This window comes from Falco punctatus (genome assembly GCF_963210335.1).
Source record: "Falco punctatus genome assembly, chromosome: 1".
NCBI lineage: Eukaryota > Metazoa > Chordata > Aves > Falconiformes > Falconidae > Falco > Falco punctatus.
Genome location: NC_137580.1, coordinates 101913391 through 101929299, shown reverse-complemented (window position 1 = coordinate 101929299; position 15909 = coordinate 101913391). Strand labels below are relative to the sequence as shown.

General features: G+C 47.6%; 1 protein-coding gene across 1 annotated transcript in view; it reads left to right on the top strand.

Moving 5' to 3' along the window:
• The window catches only part of GALNT17 (polypeptide N-acetylgalactosaminyltransferase 17), a 213684-nt gene that overhangs the window by 87229 nt on the left and 110546 nt on the right, over window positions 1-15909 (top strand). The window contains exon 5 of the mRNA XM_080398856.1: window positions 1011-1208. Within this exon, the coding sequence (XP_080254982.1) occupies window positions 1011-1208 (198 nt within the window). The remainder of the gene's footprint in view (window positions 1-1010; window positions 1209-15909) is intronic.

Below are 15909 nucleotides of genomic sequence, written 5' to 3'. Positions count from 1 at the left end.
GGAAAGCATAAACGGGCAGGGTTAGGATGTACAATATTCCTTCAGAGCATGCTAGCGAAGTCAAACAATTTGCAGATGTGAGGCAGACATAGTGTCTGTATATTCAGATACCCCCACTGCATTTCTCTTGAGTTTTTTCCTATTGAGCCCATGTAAACCTCAGGTATTCACAGCACCGTTGGGCAAAGGTGCTCCACAGCTTAACTACCCGCTGTGGAAAGAGCTGACTCCTTGTTGTCCATCCTGAGGCTGTTTCTTTGGATGGTCTGTAGCTCTTGGATGGAAAGTCTCCAGGTGGTCATTGAGCACCTTCTCTGAGCTGCTTTTGCCTGTGCAGCTGGCCCATGCTGCAAAACTGAAAATTAAATAGTTCAGAATATGGAATTATTATTCAATAACGCCTTTTTAAACCAGCACACCAGAGAAAACATGGCATAGTAGGTCTGCAGGCAAAGATATAAGGTCCACTTTCAGAGGCTTTAATTAATTTCCACAGCTTAATGCCTCTAGTTTGTGAAGATAGTCCTTTCCTTGTGCTGAAAGCTTCAGCTGGTCCATGAATTTGCGTGGCCAGCTGAGCAGGAGAGCGCTAAACCTGCCCAGACCTCCAGGGCTGCAGCTCCTGAGCTCCACGTGTGGCAGCTGCCCCCTGTGCTCCCGTGGCAGCTCCACGCCAGGGACGTGTCCAGGTGGAGCATCTCCCTTGTAGCTGACAAGGCTGGGCAAGCCTTTCAGAAATAACCTTTTAGACTTGGTAGCATGACTGCTTTGCCTCTGTGCCATTTGCACACGGATAAAAGCCCAGATGAGTGGAAGGGCGAGGCAGAGGCTGGCGTGTTGCAGGAGAGAGGGATCGGTTATTCCCTTCTATTGACTGAATGGTGTCAGGAACGGCTCTTTTCTTATCCTCATTTAAGTGCACAAGCTGTACGAAAGCTACGGTGTTCATCTACAAATTACGGGAGAAATTAACTGTGTCTTCCTGCGCTTTGCTTCTCTTTACCACTCAGGGCTGAGCCGGTGCTTTCACGAATTCAGGAAAATCGGAGAAGGGTCATTCTTCCCTCCATAGACAACATCAAGCAGGACAACTTCGAGGTGCAGCGGTACGAGAACTCTGCCCATGGGTACAGCTGGGAGCTGTGGTGCATGTACATCAGCCCCCCCAAGGACTGGTGGGATGCCGGAGACCCCTCGCTGCCCATCAGGTACATCACGGAGCCTGGGGGCTGTGCGCTCTGCGGTGGTGGGGTGCAGCAAGGCAAAATGCAGGAGGATAAATGAGATGCCAGCCTGGGGGGTTGGATGTAGTGTCATAACGTGAGCTGGCTCAGAGAGGCTGGAACACATGCCAGGAAGGGTCTTGCGAGGATGAAGGGATTTGGAAAGGGGTATTATTTGGTAACAATGTGCAAAACCACTGGGGGAGTATAGGAACTGTGTAGATTTGTACAGTCTTACGTTTAACTGCATATGACAAAGTCACTTCACCTTAATTACAGCATTAATTTTTGCAAGTCATAAGGAATAAGGTGATTGATTATTCCTGTGTCATGAACTGAGCCTGAGTTCACAAAATACAGCACCGTTTTGGTTTTTGTTTTTTTTTTTTCTTGAATAAAAAGTATGTTTCCTCTCAGGCCAAACTTTGTAAAAATGTATCTCAGGTTGTCCAGCCCCTCCAAACTTCAGGTGTGGGACAAGCCCATTTGGACAAAACTTAAGGAGGAGAGGGAATAGCTGCGTGTGGGTGGGAGACGGGGGCTGCTCAGTATGCAGAGGGCAATGACCTCCCCTTAAGAGCCCCTAAGTACCAGAAGTGACACTTAATATGGAGAAGGCTTGTCCTCGGGCATATAACAGATGCATAGAACCGTTGTGGTTGGAAAAAGCCTTTAAGATCATCAAATCTGACCATTAAACCAAGACAGTTTTTACCCAGTGGAGAGTACGACTGTCCAAGCCATGAGCAGCCGGTTTCTCCAGGAGACACTGTGGGAAACGGTGCCAGAGGCTTTACTAAGGTCCAGGTGGACACCATCCATGGCCTTTCCCTCATCACTGAGTGGGTCATCTTGTAGAATGAGGGGAGGTTCATCAAGCAGGACCTACTTGTCATAAGCGCGTGCTGGCTGGGCCTGATGCCCCAGGTGTCTGGCACATGCTGCATGATGGCATTCGGGATGGTCTGCTCCATGGCCTTCCCTGGCACCGAGGTCAGACTGGCAGGCCTGTAGCTCCCCGTATCCTCCTTCCAGCCCTTTCTGTAGGTGGGCATCACATTTCCTAATTTCCAGTCCACTGGGACCTCCCCGGTTATCCAGGACTGCTGGTAAATGATGGAAAATGACTTCGTGAACAGTTCCCCCAGCTCCCTCAGTGCCCTTGCGTGGATCCCATCCAGCCCCAGAGACCTGCACGTGTCTTAAGTGGAGCGGCAGGTCACTGACCATTTTCTCCTGGACTATGGGGACTTCATTCTGCTCCTTGTCCCTGTCTTCTAGCTCAGGAGGCTGAGTACCCTGGGGCTAACTGGTCTTGCTACTGAAGACTGAGACAAAGAAGACATTAAGGACCTCAGCCTTTTTGTCACCCTTTGTTCCCCCCTGCATCTGATAAAGGATGCAGGTTATCCTTGCCCTCCTTTTGTTTCTGGTTTTTTTCGCTTGTATTTGTAAAAACATTTTTTGTTATCTTTTAGAGCAGTGTATATGTGCAAATTTGTGCCTGATCTGAATCCTGACCCAAAATATCTGTGCTTTGGTCAATGATATAATCCCTGGAAGCTGAAATGGGATCTATTCCCATTTACACAGAGACCTGTTTTATTCCTTTGGGCTCCCTTGTTCCAGACAGCATATTCAGCTGTCAGTGGAGGAACTGACAGTTTATTCTGGAAAGGAATCAAGTCTATGAGCAATAAACAGTTATTTTAACCAAATGCAAGCTGCTGGCCTTGTTCAAGGAGGGGCTGAAGGACTGGGGTATACAGGAGGTGAGCGGAGGCGTTGGGAAGCCCTCAGCAGCGCGGTGCTGGCAGCGCCCACGGCAGCCCCACTGCGCTGCCCACGCTGGTGCCTCTGCAGGGGGATGGAAGTGGAGCGTCTCTGTTGGGAGATAAGCCTTTCTTGGCCAGTGGGTGTAAAAGTCAAGAAAGACTTGCGAGGAAGAGCAGCCTCTTTTGTTAAACTGCTTTAGCTGGGAGAAACCAGGCAAGCTTTGCCGTGCGGGATGTCTCCTGCGGCTGTGACAGCAGCCTGGGAGCTTGCTGCGGCTCAAAACCTGTCAGGCAAGGGGCACCAAGGAGGCTGGACCCACCCAAACCTCCTGTTCTGCTGTCCTCCAAGAACAAGATTTGAATTTCAGTCTCCGTGGGCTGAGGGGAGCGGTTCCGGGGGGCGAGCTGCGGCAGGGGCAGGTGGGGAGGGACCGGCTGCCTTGTGGCCCTTGGTGCCTGGTGGCAGGTGAGAGGGGCAGGGGGGAGAGGTGATGGACTGAGGAGGGCGAGAGCTATGGGGAGCCGAAGGGGTGAGTGACTGTGAAGAGGCAGGGTGGGCAGGTCAGTGCCTAGTGCTAGGAGGATGTCATATTTTTAAGATGATTTAGGCCAGGAGTGTACATGGGGTCACAGGGATGCTGGATGTTACGCACAACTCCAGATCTACCGACATGCTTTTTTTCTTGTTTCAGTACTGAGAGACAGCAGGTACTGCAAGCAAGCGGTGCCTGGAGGTTTTATGTGCTTCTAATCCCCTGCTGTAGGAATGATGGGTTTGCTGTGGGACTTGTCTTGCGTTGGGCAGAATTTCGTATTGAGTTGTTCTGGTGCTTGTTTTACCTTTTAAAAAAAATCCGTGCATGGTGCTAAAATGTGGATATTGAGCCTCGTATTTCTGCTTTTAAGCAGAGTTCAAACAGTTACTGCTTAGGAGGAGCGGGAAGGTGTGAGAGGTGTTGCTCTGGGGTTCCTGTAATCTTTCTGCACCAGTTGCATCCATTTTCATCTCTGATGAGACAGCCTAGGAGCAGCTGATGTGTGGGGAGCCCCATGGCACCCACAGCCTGGCAATGCCAGGGGTCTGCCTGCTGGGCTCTCCAGTGCTGCTGAGATGAGCCACTAATGAATTAGAGATCAGAGGAGGCTTGTGGAGACACCTGACTGGCAGCAGCAAGGATGTGGGACCTGATCGTCCACTCTGACTTTGTTAAAGGCGTCTGTAATGTGGGCATGGGTGCTGGAGGCCGTGGTGCGGGGGACTCGGGGCTTCAGGGGAACCGGGAGGGGGAGGGGCACTGCCTCCAAAGCGAGCTCTGGGAGAGGGCTTCTTAACAGACCCAGCAGCCTCCCAGCGATGCTAAATAATTGAACAACATACTAAAATAACATTGTTAACATGCACTGGGGGAAGGATTATGAGAAAGATAAATGGGTAGTGTCCACAACAAAAAGCTAATGAAAAATACTGTCTCATTGCATTATGTTCTGTAACCACATACAGACCAGAAATAAATGACTACAGTTATTTTTTTTGTCGTATAGTGCTATGAAAACTGTACACTTTATAGCAATATTTGTGTGGAAGGGATACTAGTGCAGTGCTCCATGTAATTAGGCATGGGATTAGAGGAAATTCTGAAATTATAGTATACAGAGGTACATTAGTTTTTTAGAAGCTTTTTAGGATAGAAGAGTGGGAGCAAAGTAAAACAGTTCATTCCTTTTTTTTTTTGGTTTTACTCTCTTTTTTTACTTTTGGTGCGTAGGGACCATGGCAGCCCCAAGAGAAGTTCCCCAGCCCACGAGAGCCACTCCAGCGTGCTTGTGAGCCCTGGTGTGGCAGCCTCTACCCAATACTCTGCCGTGGAGACTGGAGACAGACAGCTGTGTGAATGTGTTTGGAGACAATTTTCTCTCATGGATAATTCACAAGATATAATTATCCAGACAAAAAGAGCTGATGGCATGAAACCCATCTAAAATATGGCCCAGTCTCAAACTGGCTCCAGGCTCGTGCTTTATCCAATAACTTCCCTTGCAAGAAATAGTCTCTCTCGGTGCCTAGGAGGGATGCTGACGCAATACCTAGGCTCTGTAATACATCTTCTTTTGTATTTATTTTTTTCATTAACACTTAAAATCCTGATACACAAAGGTACCCTCACTCTTAGCACTCAGTTGTGCGTGCATTTCCCAGCGAGGCTTCCCTTGCCAGGCTTACAGACCTCCTCTGCCCAGAAGATAAAATTGTGATTACAGCATAGTGTATCATGTCTAAATTAGTTCTCACAGAAGGCAAGACAGTAAGTGACATATGAAATGGCCATCCCATAGATCCTGATCTTCATCAGTACAAGCTCTCGCAGAGCTGTTTTGATTTCCTAGTTCAAATGGTGCTAACGTGTGTGTATAAATGAATACGTGCTTGCAGCATTATGTATCTGGGCATACTTTGCTCCAGGAGATATAGCCAGGATATAACCAGTCCTTTGTTATTAATGATGTACCTTGCTCAGGGTTTACTGAGAGTCTGGAAGACCTGTGTGTCAACAAAAAAAGGAAGAAAGATGATACTTTCCGTGTGAGAGGTCCAAAAAAGCTGTTTGGAAATGCTGTGAATTCCGGATCGATGACCTGATCTGGACTTGGGGTGTCCCAGGGTGGGGTCTGCCTTCTAATGATCTCTGGGAATGATTCATTTCCCACCTGGCAGAGCGTGAGGTTTTGGGGGGCTTACTGGGGCCCCGAGCCTGCCCAGTGGTGCAGCACTGGTGGGCTGCGGACCTCAATGCCAGCAGTTTCTTCTGCCTGACTTATTTAGTTCATGCTGCATCAGGTTTTGTCAAAAAGCAGCTTTGGAGAAATTGCTGATATCTGGAGGATTTACAGCTAGATGTGCTGATTGCACTTCGGCTGCAAGACCCATGATTTATAATTACATATGTGAGATATTGATGGCTCCAGGGGTCTGATTCTGGAAAACAATTAAATGCACTCTTGCATCTGTGTCTCTTCAAGAAGCCAAGAAGCAAATGGTGCATATTAAGCAGCCGTGAGGATTAGGAGCACTTACCTGAGTGTGGAAATTGGGGTCGTCGCACTTTTCTACTGGCAGTAGTTCATGTATCCCACCAGAGAGAAAAGAACCTCGAATCTTTGCTGCTTGTCGATGGTTTGTGAGTCCATTGACAGTGCTGTGACCCCACAGTTCCCAACTGATAGATTATTTACAATATAATGCGTTTCCTGACTTTCTCTTTGCATTTTCCACACTTGACCGGGCAGATCGGTTGAGTCCAAGAGGTAAAAGCGCTGCTGAATGGCTCCATTAATTAGCAGCGACCCCCTGTAATGTGTTGGGGCTGAAGGAGAAGCCCTCGGGTGACTTCAGAGGTGACAAAAGCGGCTCTTCCCAGGCACACAGTGCGTGAGGCACCAGCTGGGAGGCAGCTCAGGGGTTAAATTGGGCTTTGGATGGGGCTTTGCTGCAGCTGTTTTATGTGACACTTAATCTTTACTGATGTTGGAAGACAAAAGCTCATTTAATTAGTATTAAGTTCACCGCGAGGAGGAAATCGGTTCTGAGAGTTATGGATTGTAAAAGAATAGAAAGGCTGTTAGGTTTGGGTTTTTTAAAGATTAAAATAATTTGAATTAACCCACCCAATTACCTGTTATCTCAGCCTCACAAATGCTAATGAATTTGCTCTTGCAACGTACTTATGAAAGAGCGAACTCTCATCTCGGTTGTGTAAATGATGCGGAGGTTGAGATGGAAAAAAATCGGAGGGGTTTTGGGTTATTGAATGCGTCAGGTGGGTGGGGGGGAGGTGCCTAATTCTACTGCTGAACAAAATGCTGGCGGTGTTTAATATAAACCGTTCCCTCAGTCATAGACTGCAAATGGAGTTGAGGTCATCTCCCACTCTGGTTGCTGTGCATTTCATTTTCAGTAAGACTGGAGGTATTTGTGGTGATTATTATTGTTACCTATGTTTATATGTATTTCTATTTCTCAATATATATTTAATTCCAGAAACCACTAGCTATTGTTTTTCCTGAGTGCTTCCAGCAGCCATCCATCCCGTGATGACTTTCAAAAGCACAAAAAACTTGGGTGTTTTCTTTATTTTAATCAAATAAATGGTGTGTTCTTTCCTGTTTTAGTATAACCACTGAAATTTCTTCCAGGAAACCGTTCTACACTCTGAAACGTTTCTCCACACAGGATATGCACAAACCCTGAAAGAGACACAGGAGTAACAGAGCTCTCGGGAATAACCTCTGCAGCGATGTGAAATGATGCAAGTGCATCTTCACGTCCAGAACAACGTGTTCCCTTAGCACGTCTCCACCTTTGCAGGGCTAAGCATGATACAGCAGCACATCAAAACCTCGACAGATAGGTTTAGACAGGTTTGCTTAAACTAGCGCAGATATTTCCACCAACATTTGAGTACTCAGTGTGGCAGTTTACCAGGAGCCATGTAGCAGCTCAAGAGACGTGGCAGACTGTTAAACGTAGGTGATGCGAGCAAAGGGCAGAATTTCAAGGATTATTTCTTGGGTTTCTGTTGGTTTGTTTTGAAAAAGCTCAAACTCCCAAGAAAACTATTTGTACAAACTGCTGAATATTTTTAAAATGAGTGCTTTGTGACTTAACATCTACGAACTGCAGGAAGATTCCTGTTTCTGTATGAGGGCAGCTGTGAAATGTTCCCACTCTTCTGGCATACCTGCTTTGGAAGTCAAGGGACAGCTGATTTCCATAGGAGCCAGACGTGGGGCGGGCAGGGTAACTTGCATGTGGAAAGCTCACCTGGTATGTCTGGGAAGATACTTGTGTGCAGGTGTTCGCTTTAGAGGGACTGGATGTGTGTGAATGTCACAGCAGCTGCAGAATGCTTATGGAGCTCTTTAGCAGCTTCATATAAAATTTAAATCAAATGCAAAGATAAGATAATGGTACTGGTGATCCATCTCAGTCTCTAAAGCCTCTTTTCTCACACAGCTCACAGAAAGCAAAGCTCTGTGTTGCCCACCCAGATGTTTTCTCTTCCTTGAAGCCTGGTTCTCCGGCAAGCCCTGTCGGGGCTGCAGTTGCATGTCCCGGAGGTCAGCGTCCTCTTGTCGGGTTTACAGCAAAAATCCCCCTGGCCCCCAGGTACCTTGACCCAGACCTCAGCCCAGCATGGGGACAGGACGGATGTTCTTCCACAGGCAAGGTTTTGTTAGTGCTTCTGGGAAGAGAGCTTCTAGAAGCATCTTCTTGTGTAAACGTCTGAACAAGTCAAACCCCATCCATCCGTAGTGTGGTTGCTGGAGACTCGTGCTTCCAGGTACGTGGCTCTTAAGGTTTGGTCACTCCAGGCTGGCCTCTGAGAACTTGAAAACAAGCTAACAGAAGAAGAAATAGAGGGATTTTTTTCCATCAGTGTTCAATTTGGGGCAGTCTTGTTTGGGCTCAGAATCTAGGAGTGGGAAGGTTTAGGTCAGAATCGTGACCTCAATAACTTTGTCATCCATTTCTGGATTAAATTAAAACCATCAAGTGCTTTACCACCTTCAAAAGTACTTGGACAAGAGCGTTTTCAGTTTTCTCAGTTTGAGTTTTCCTTTTAGTCATGAGTTATATATAATTTTTTTGTGTGTGTGATGATTTGAGGCCACAGATTGAAAAAAAAAAAACATTTCATTGACTTTCTTGATTTTTATTTTGAGGTTCACTTCTCCCTGATACCTTTAACCCACTGTACAAAGTGACTTCCACTCACTAGCATGCTAATTTTAAGCTCTTAAACTTCACAGAGATTCCCTGTGGTGTGAGATACCTGCTGTGAGCTTTGGACGTTTTGAAGCTGAGGTTGCTGGTGTTGAGCATTTTTACAATAAATTCTTCATCTGGTCATTTTTAATATTACGTAATTTTGTGCAGAGCATTAAAGAAGGGTGTCTAATAATTTGCAATAGTGTCAGGTTTTACAAGACGAACAGATTTATGTGTCACTGCTTGAAAGACTATCAAGCCTGTGCTTGAAGGTGCTCCTGAGATACAAGTGTACGTAACCAGATGACCAACAGTCTCCACGCAGCGTAGTGCTGTGTGTTGTTTCAGGTCTCTCTGTTTTTCTAAGACTGTCCTTGGGATTGCAGATGTTGGCTGCACCCAGAAGCTGGGGCTGACCCAAACCCCACTTGAAACACGTCGAGGTTCCCCCCAAACACCAGGGTTTGGGCATGGAGACCCTACAAGCCACGTGATTTTTGGGTGAGCTCGAGAGAAGCTGCTGGAGCAAAGGATCAGTGTTTCTGGTTTTGCAGCTTCTGAGCATCGTGGCCGATATTGTCGTCGTAGATGCCAGCGGGTCATGGCATGGACACAGCGGAGGGACCCGAAGGGGCTTGCACTTGGCCACTTTGGCCAAGTGACCTTGAGAAGGCAGCATTTGTGCGCTTTTTAGGTAGACCATGCTGGAGCCTGGAGTGGGGTTTGGGTGGTGCCCAGAGAAGGCTGTGCTTGTGCTGGGGTGGAGGAGCCCCCATCCCTTGAATTCAGAGCCTGGGGCACATTTAACCCCTCCTGCAGCCAGGAGCCCTTCACAGCCTTGAGTGGGAGCTTGTTTTCATTGAAACCGCGGCTCTTTGCCAAACTGAAGGTGTTACTGTAGGTAAAACTTTTTAAGTCCTCCAAGCACTGAAGTCAAAGGGGGCTTCTTCCTGAAAAGCCTTTAAAAGTGGGCAAGGGCCGGTTAGCCTGCGGGCTTGTCCCTGCGGGAGGTGACCAGGGGGTGCAGGGCAAGGGAGCAAATCCTCCTTCCTGAGGGGAGTCATAATTTATTGGTATAAAATGTTAATGTAACCAATCTCTATAAAGAAAGCAAGCTGACCATACTGGAAGCATTTGCCTTTGTATTTTTAAAGCTTTGCACAAGGGAAGTATTTTGATTAAAAAGAAAAGAAGAAAAAAAAAAAAAAGAAAAAAAAAGCATGCTCCTGATTTGAAAAAAGAAAAGTCACACTATCAGAACTTTTAATCTGAGCCCAAGTCACAAAAACAGCCTTTTCTGATGTCAAAGTTGCTTTAGAAAAGGAAAGAGTAAACAGGATTTGGCCTTTAATTTGTGAAGGGTTTTGATTTTTCAGAGGCGTTAAAGAGACAGAAAAGATGGGTATTGAATTATTTAACAATTTCTAGTAGAATTAAGCTTCAGACAGCCTGTTTTCACTGAAATAGTCTTATGAATAAAAACAAAAACAATCTGGGGCAACACCAATATACAGAGCTCATATCCCGCTGACTGGATTGTTTCAAAGTAGTCCATGAAGTGGTTTTGCAAGTCAAAGCCAAACGGTGCCTTTTCTGTGGTCTGTTCACACTCCCCCTAGGAGAAAGCTGCCGTTGATGGATTATACAAACGTCTTTTCTCTCTAAATCTGAAACTGAGGGGAAAATATGCAAAGAGGAGTTGGGGGAATTTGGCTCTTTGAATGTCTTTTTTGCTTTGGCAGATGGCATTTAAGTGATTTATTGGCCAAACCCAATCTATTCTCGTTAAGAAGCAAGTATTTAATGACTTTGGAGGTGGGTATTCAAAATAAAGAAGTGATAATCGAGCGGATTGCGCTCAGTGACAAAATATAGCTGCCCTTCATCAGGCAGACTTAAAAGAGTGTTTGAGAGCAAGTGCCGAGGGCTATGATTTTCTTTCATGTGCACTTTAATTCACTGTCCTTTTCAGTCAGTGGCACATAAATAGGCATAGTTTAAATTAAAAGAAAAATAGATCCTTATTATCATATCCATCGGCTGAAGCGGTGTTTGATGCCATGGGAGCTCCCAGCTGCCTCTGCTTGGGAGCAGCGGAGGATTTATGAACTGCCCTGCTCTCTCCATGCCCAGAGCTCTGGCTCGCTGCTCTGCCTTGGGTCGCCTCGACCTTCTCGAGGTTAACGTGCTGAGCGCTGGCATGGTGCTTGTACAGCATGTGCGCCTGCTGTGGGAAGCGGGGTTGCATGTCACGGGTTTAAAGGACAAAGCGTGTCGTGGGGGTTGTCCCTTAAACCCAGGCTTGGGCAGCACGGGGCGGGTGGCCACGGTCCCATCTTGGGTGCTCACCTTGGACACCTGTGGCCATCGCACGTGCCTCGTCGCCATGCTGGCCAGCCCAGCCAGCCGTGGCCACCTCTTCACCCCTGGTTCCTGGGGCTAACACGTTGTTTTGGGAATCTGCAAGTGGAAAGAGCTGGAGAAGGCCGGGTTTGTGAGTTCCTGGTGGTTCTGCCGCCGTCACTTGTCCAGGTCACTGCTGAGCCTGCCTGTGTGTGGTTTTGGGTATTTTAAAATTCTGGCATTTCGTTTTGGTTTCTTAGAGCTTCTCAGGGAAGCTGGAGGTACCACTGCCAGCTGGGCTGTGTGGAGGCGTTTGCTTTGCGGTGGGATAGGATCAAGGCCACAGACCACCTTGTGTGGGGCAGCAGTCCCCTGCCTTGCTGCGGCATGTGTGGGGCTAGTGGGCTAGTGTGGACCAGCAGCTCCAGAAACGCACAGTTGTGGGATCCTGAGGACCTTGGAGGTGTGGAAGGACGTCTGATAAGGTGAGAGTCACACAGGGGGCAAAGGGAGGGGATAATGTGGCAGGGCACAGTTGTAGGTAGGGTGTGACTTGGGGGCAGCAGAGGGGAGCGATGCTGTGGGTGTTCTGGCGTGTGTGAGGGATGTCCTGGCTGCCGGCTCTCTCCAGTCAGTCACCGTTACTCTGAAGACCGGACTTTCCTGGGAGGATTTGTTTTACAGTTGGTTCATGCCTGGATCAAGCAGCACCTTTGAGAGTGCTATGAGCTGGGTGCAGGTTTGGTCTGTAGCAGACACTGCTCTTCTCCGTGGTGGGCTGTGCACATGCATCCTATGGATGGAAGAATCGCTGCTGAATGCCGAGCTTTGAGAGAGAGACTGCTTGTCTCTGGAACAGTCCCATGGCCCCATCATTTGTCACGGGAAGTGACACATCAGAGAAGCTCAAACTTCAAACTGAGCATTGCAGGTTGGAATAAAGAAGAGTTTTGACAGAAGGCTGGCTGTTGGGTTCCTGGAGGCATGGCACTGCAGGGTGGTGGTCCCCCACCCCCATACGCATGCAGGTGCACCCACCCTTTCCCTACCTCCTGGTCTTTGGGGAGGAAGATGTGAGAAGTTGGTGTTTGCTGCCTTTGCAGCCAGGCTGGTGCTTGCACGGCCCTTGGCAGTTACGTGTTTTGGACTCCTTCAAAGAACAGCTTGGGGACTGGCAGCCCATGGTGTTGCCTGTGATTTTTTTTGCATTCATATGTCAATGAAAATGCGTACGAACACGTTCTCATTGCTGGGTTTTGAGGCTCCAGACTGCAGCTCTCCCTGGTGCCTCTCCATGACAGTGTGCCGTGACTGCCGGGTGCCTGCCTGGTGAGCCCCTGCTGCGTGGCAGCTTTCGGAGGAGCATCAGCTGTGCTGATCCTAACGGGTCTGGTGAGGTGCTGGGTTGTCACTGCTCCTGCTTCCCCTGCCATGAGCCCTGCCACTTCAGCCCCTGCGCTTGAATCCTGCGTGCAGGGAGGGTGAGGTGGGGGACAGTCCTCACGGCACATTAAGGTTTCCGGGATCCCCAAATCAGAAACCGACTGTGCATCCAATCCCGAGAGGATCTGGGCAGAGCAAAGGACTGTTCGGGGGAAACAGGAGGCTGGGAGCTGTTTGCTGTGATTAGCTCTCTGGCCAAGTCCCTGCCTTGACATGATGGTTGAGGATGTTGGGTTTCTCTGTGCTGTGCGCCGTGGTGTTTAATGAACACCTTTCTCAGATCCCAGTTGCCTTGTAGCTGCTCTGCTCCTTAGAAGATGAGCAGGTACTTGCTAATGAGCGTCAGGCTGGGGTTGTTCTTAGCGTAATCTGACTAGTGCTCACTTTGCTCCGATTAATGCCTGGGCAAACTCCCATCTGTTCGAGGAAGGAGGGAACTGGTTCAAGTCTGACACAGCAAAGAAATGAGTTGTCGGTAAGGAGGGCTGGAGGTTGGGCTCTGCACCGGGCTTGTCTGCCTTCCCTGCAGCCCATCCTGGCCTTCTTTAGCCTGGTCCTTCTTCAGCGGTAAGAGTCTGGCGTGGTGTCTCCGTTAACCCAGCGCAGCCTGCGGCACTGCCTGCTAGCACCGCGTCACTGCTCGGACACCAGTGGAGCATGGCCATCTCCTTCCTTACCCCTTCTGTCACTCTCTGTGGTTTCCCTTCAGGAAAAAACAGTTTTGGAGTGGGGGGAGACATGAAGTGTTTAAGCGAACGCCTTTCAGTGGCTTTGCATGGTGCCATAAGACCTCAAAGATTTTGTAGTTGGGGCAAGCTGGTCTGTGATGGGAGAACTGGGCTGAACAGGAGGTTTCTGCGCTGGGATAAGGTGGGCTTCCTGGCTCGGCATGGGGTGGGCTCCTCCATGGTGCATCCGAAACAACCTCCACAAGAGAGGGAGGTTCAGGTTTGCTGCTCTTCGTAAATTCTTCCTGAAGTCCCTACCTAGAGGTGCTTTTAAAGAGCTCTGCTCTCTGCTAAGCGTTAGATTGATGTGTGAAAAGGCAACCGTCCGTTCTGTTACCATTGCTGCCCCCCCCCCCCCCCCCAGCTCTATTTTTTCTTTGCAATTAGAAAAGCCATCAATCATTTTCACAAATGCACACCTTATAATTGCCTTCTCACGCTCCCTGTTTAGCATCGATGTTCTTGTCAAGTCCAGCCCTGGGAGAAAAGAGCATCCTGATAGGTTTCTCAGAGCTCGGCAGAGATTCTCCATAAATGCAGTTTCCACGTGGGATTTAATGACTCTGTGATTTCCTGTTTCTGGCTGCTTTTTTAGGGGAAAGAAATAGTTTTGGTTTTTTTTTTTTCCTATTACAATGACAGAAATTTTTCTTTAGGTGTGGGAAATGATCTAAGGCAGGGTGCCAAGAAGCAGTTTTGTGAAATCCTCTGTACAAACCTTGTGTAGGCAGAAAACCAGAAGAGTTGGAGAACCGCAGTCTCCAGGGGAGGAGCTGCTTTGGATGTTGGAACTGGTGGCGGTCCTGAGCGGGGCTGGAGCTGAACCATGGAACGTGTCGAGAATGGTTGTTGCCAAAACAGAGGCAGAAGCAGAGGCTGGCACCGAGAAGGGGTTTGGGGATGCAGCTTGTTATGTTTTTCTCCAAGTGTAGAGGGAATTGGGATGTTCCCTGGTGCTTGGTGGGCTGTGTGCACTGGAAGGGCCGATAAGACAGATTTTGATACGAAGCTGTTCAGACAGATTAATTCATGCAGCAAAATGGGTGTGTGAAAAGCTGCTCCTGCCTGTGTGTGTTTGCATTGCGTAGAAAAATCAAACAGTTGGTCGTAAGAACGAGTGCTGCCATTATAATGTTTATTCTATCAGCTTGAAAAGCAGGTGTTAATTTGGTTTATAATGGAGGATGGGGTGGCTGAGAGTCGTTCTCCTGAACATTCCTTTCTCTTCTCAGTATCGCTGCAGCGTTCACAGTGACATGGGGTGTCGTAATGCCTTGCCTTTTTTTTCAGTGAAGGAAAGGGATGTGAACACTTGGTAACTAATGTTGTATCAGCCCAGTGGTTAGGCTTATCTTTTTGCTTCAGTTGACAGCTGTGCGGGTATCAGCCCAGAAGCAGGCTGAAAATACAGAGAAGAAATAAACGGCATGAGCACTGGGTTTTGGCTTTTTTCTTTGTCCGTAGGCATCTGTACGTTTATGTGGGCAGTCATGAGATTGTCACCATTTCTGAGAGAGGAAAAAAAAAAATCTGTTTTGTTTTTAGATGGCAAGGTTTTATGGAAGGTATTTCACCTTCCTCTGAGTGAATTTCAGGATCTAGATCTATCTAATCTACGTGATGTTTGGTTTTCTTCACACTGTAAAGCTCTCTGTCCACTGCTCAACAGATGTAATGTTTCCACTATAATTCCGCTGGAAGAAAATGTGGTTGTAAGGAGAGAAAAGCAGACATTATGCAGTATTGCTTTACTGGTGGGGAACTGAGCTCTGACTGAAGGATGCTCTAAAAATAAAGTGGAAAGTGGAAGAAGAGGAAAGGAGAGATTCCAGTTACTTTTGGAACGGAAAGGAGGAGATAGGGGAAGCAGATGGCTGGCTTGCTGCTAGCCATGGTGGGTTGTTCCAGCTGATTTTGGGATGGGGACTTGCAGTTATTGCCAAGGAAAATCACTTGGGCCTTCATGAGGACAAGTATAATAAAAGATTAATAGTTTTCCTGGACTGTGGCACCAGGCTGATGGCCTCCTCACGTCCGGGACAGCAAAGCAGCGATCAGCAGGGACTCTTAGTGCCGCACGTGGTAAAATTGTTATGGTTGGGATTTTTTGGGAGGTCTTGATGTAAACCAAGGAGCTTTGCAGACCTATTAGTTACCGGGGCTGTACAACAGTGGCACATTTTCCATTTTAGCAAGGAATAGCCTTGTAGAAAGACAATATAGTATGTCTTGCTTTTTTTCCAGTGATCAATCCTTCTCTTGCTGATTTATGGGTAGCTTAGTCAAGAAATCCCTGCATGTCTAGTAAAATAGGTCCATTTTTAACTGCGAGGGAGCATTTTCTTTTTATACAGTAGTTTCTTTTTGTGCTTTTGTGAAATAGACTTTAATACAGAAATAAATCATCAGAGCATTACTAAATTAAAAATAAGTATAAAACCAGACAGTGGTGCCAAGCCAAGGTTAAGCTTGGATCAGGAGATCAAATTATAGTTTCATCAGTCTTTCCTCCCACTCTTTGCTTAATTTGGTACTTAAATGAACTTAATAACCATTTCAAATATATGTACACCCAGCTGCTTTGAAGAGTCTCCCGGTCCTCATGTTCTTATTTTGGGTCACGCGCATCA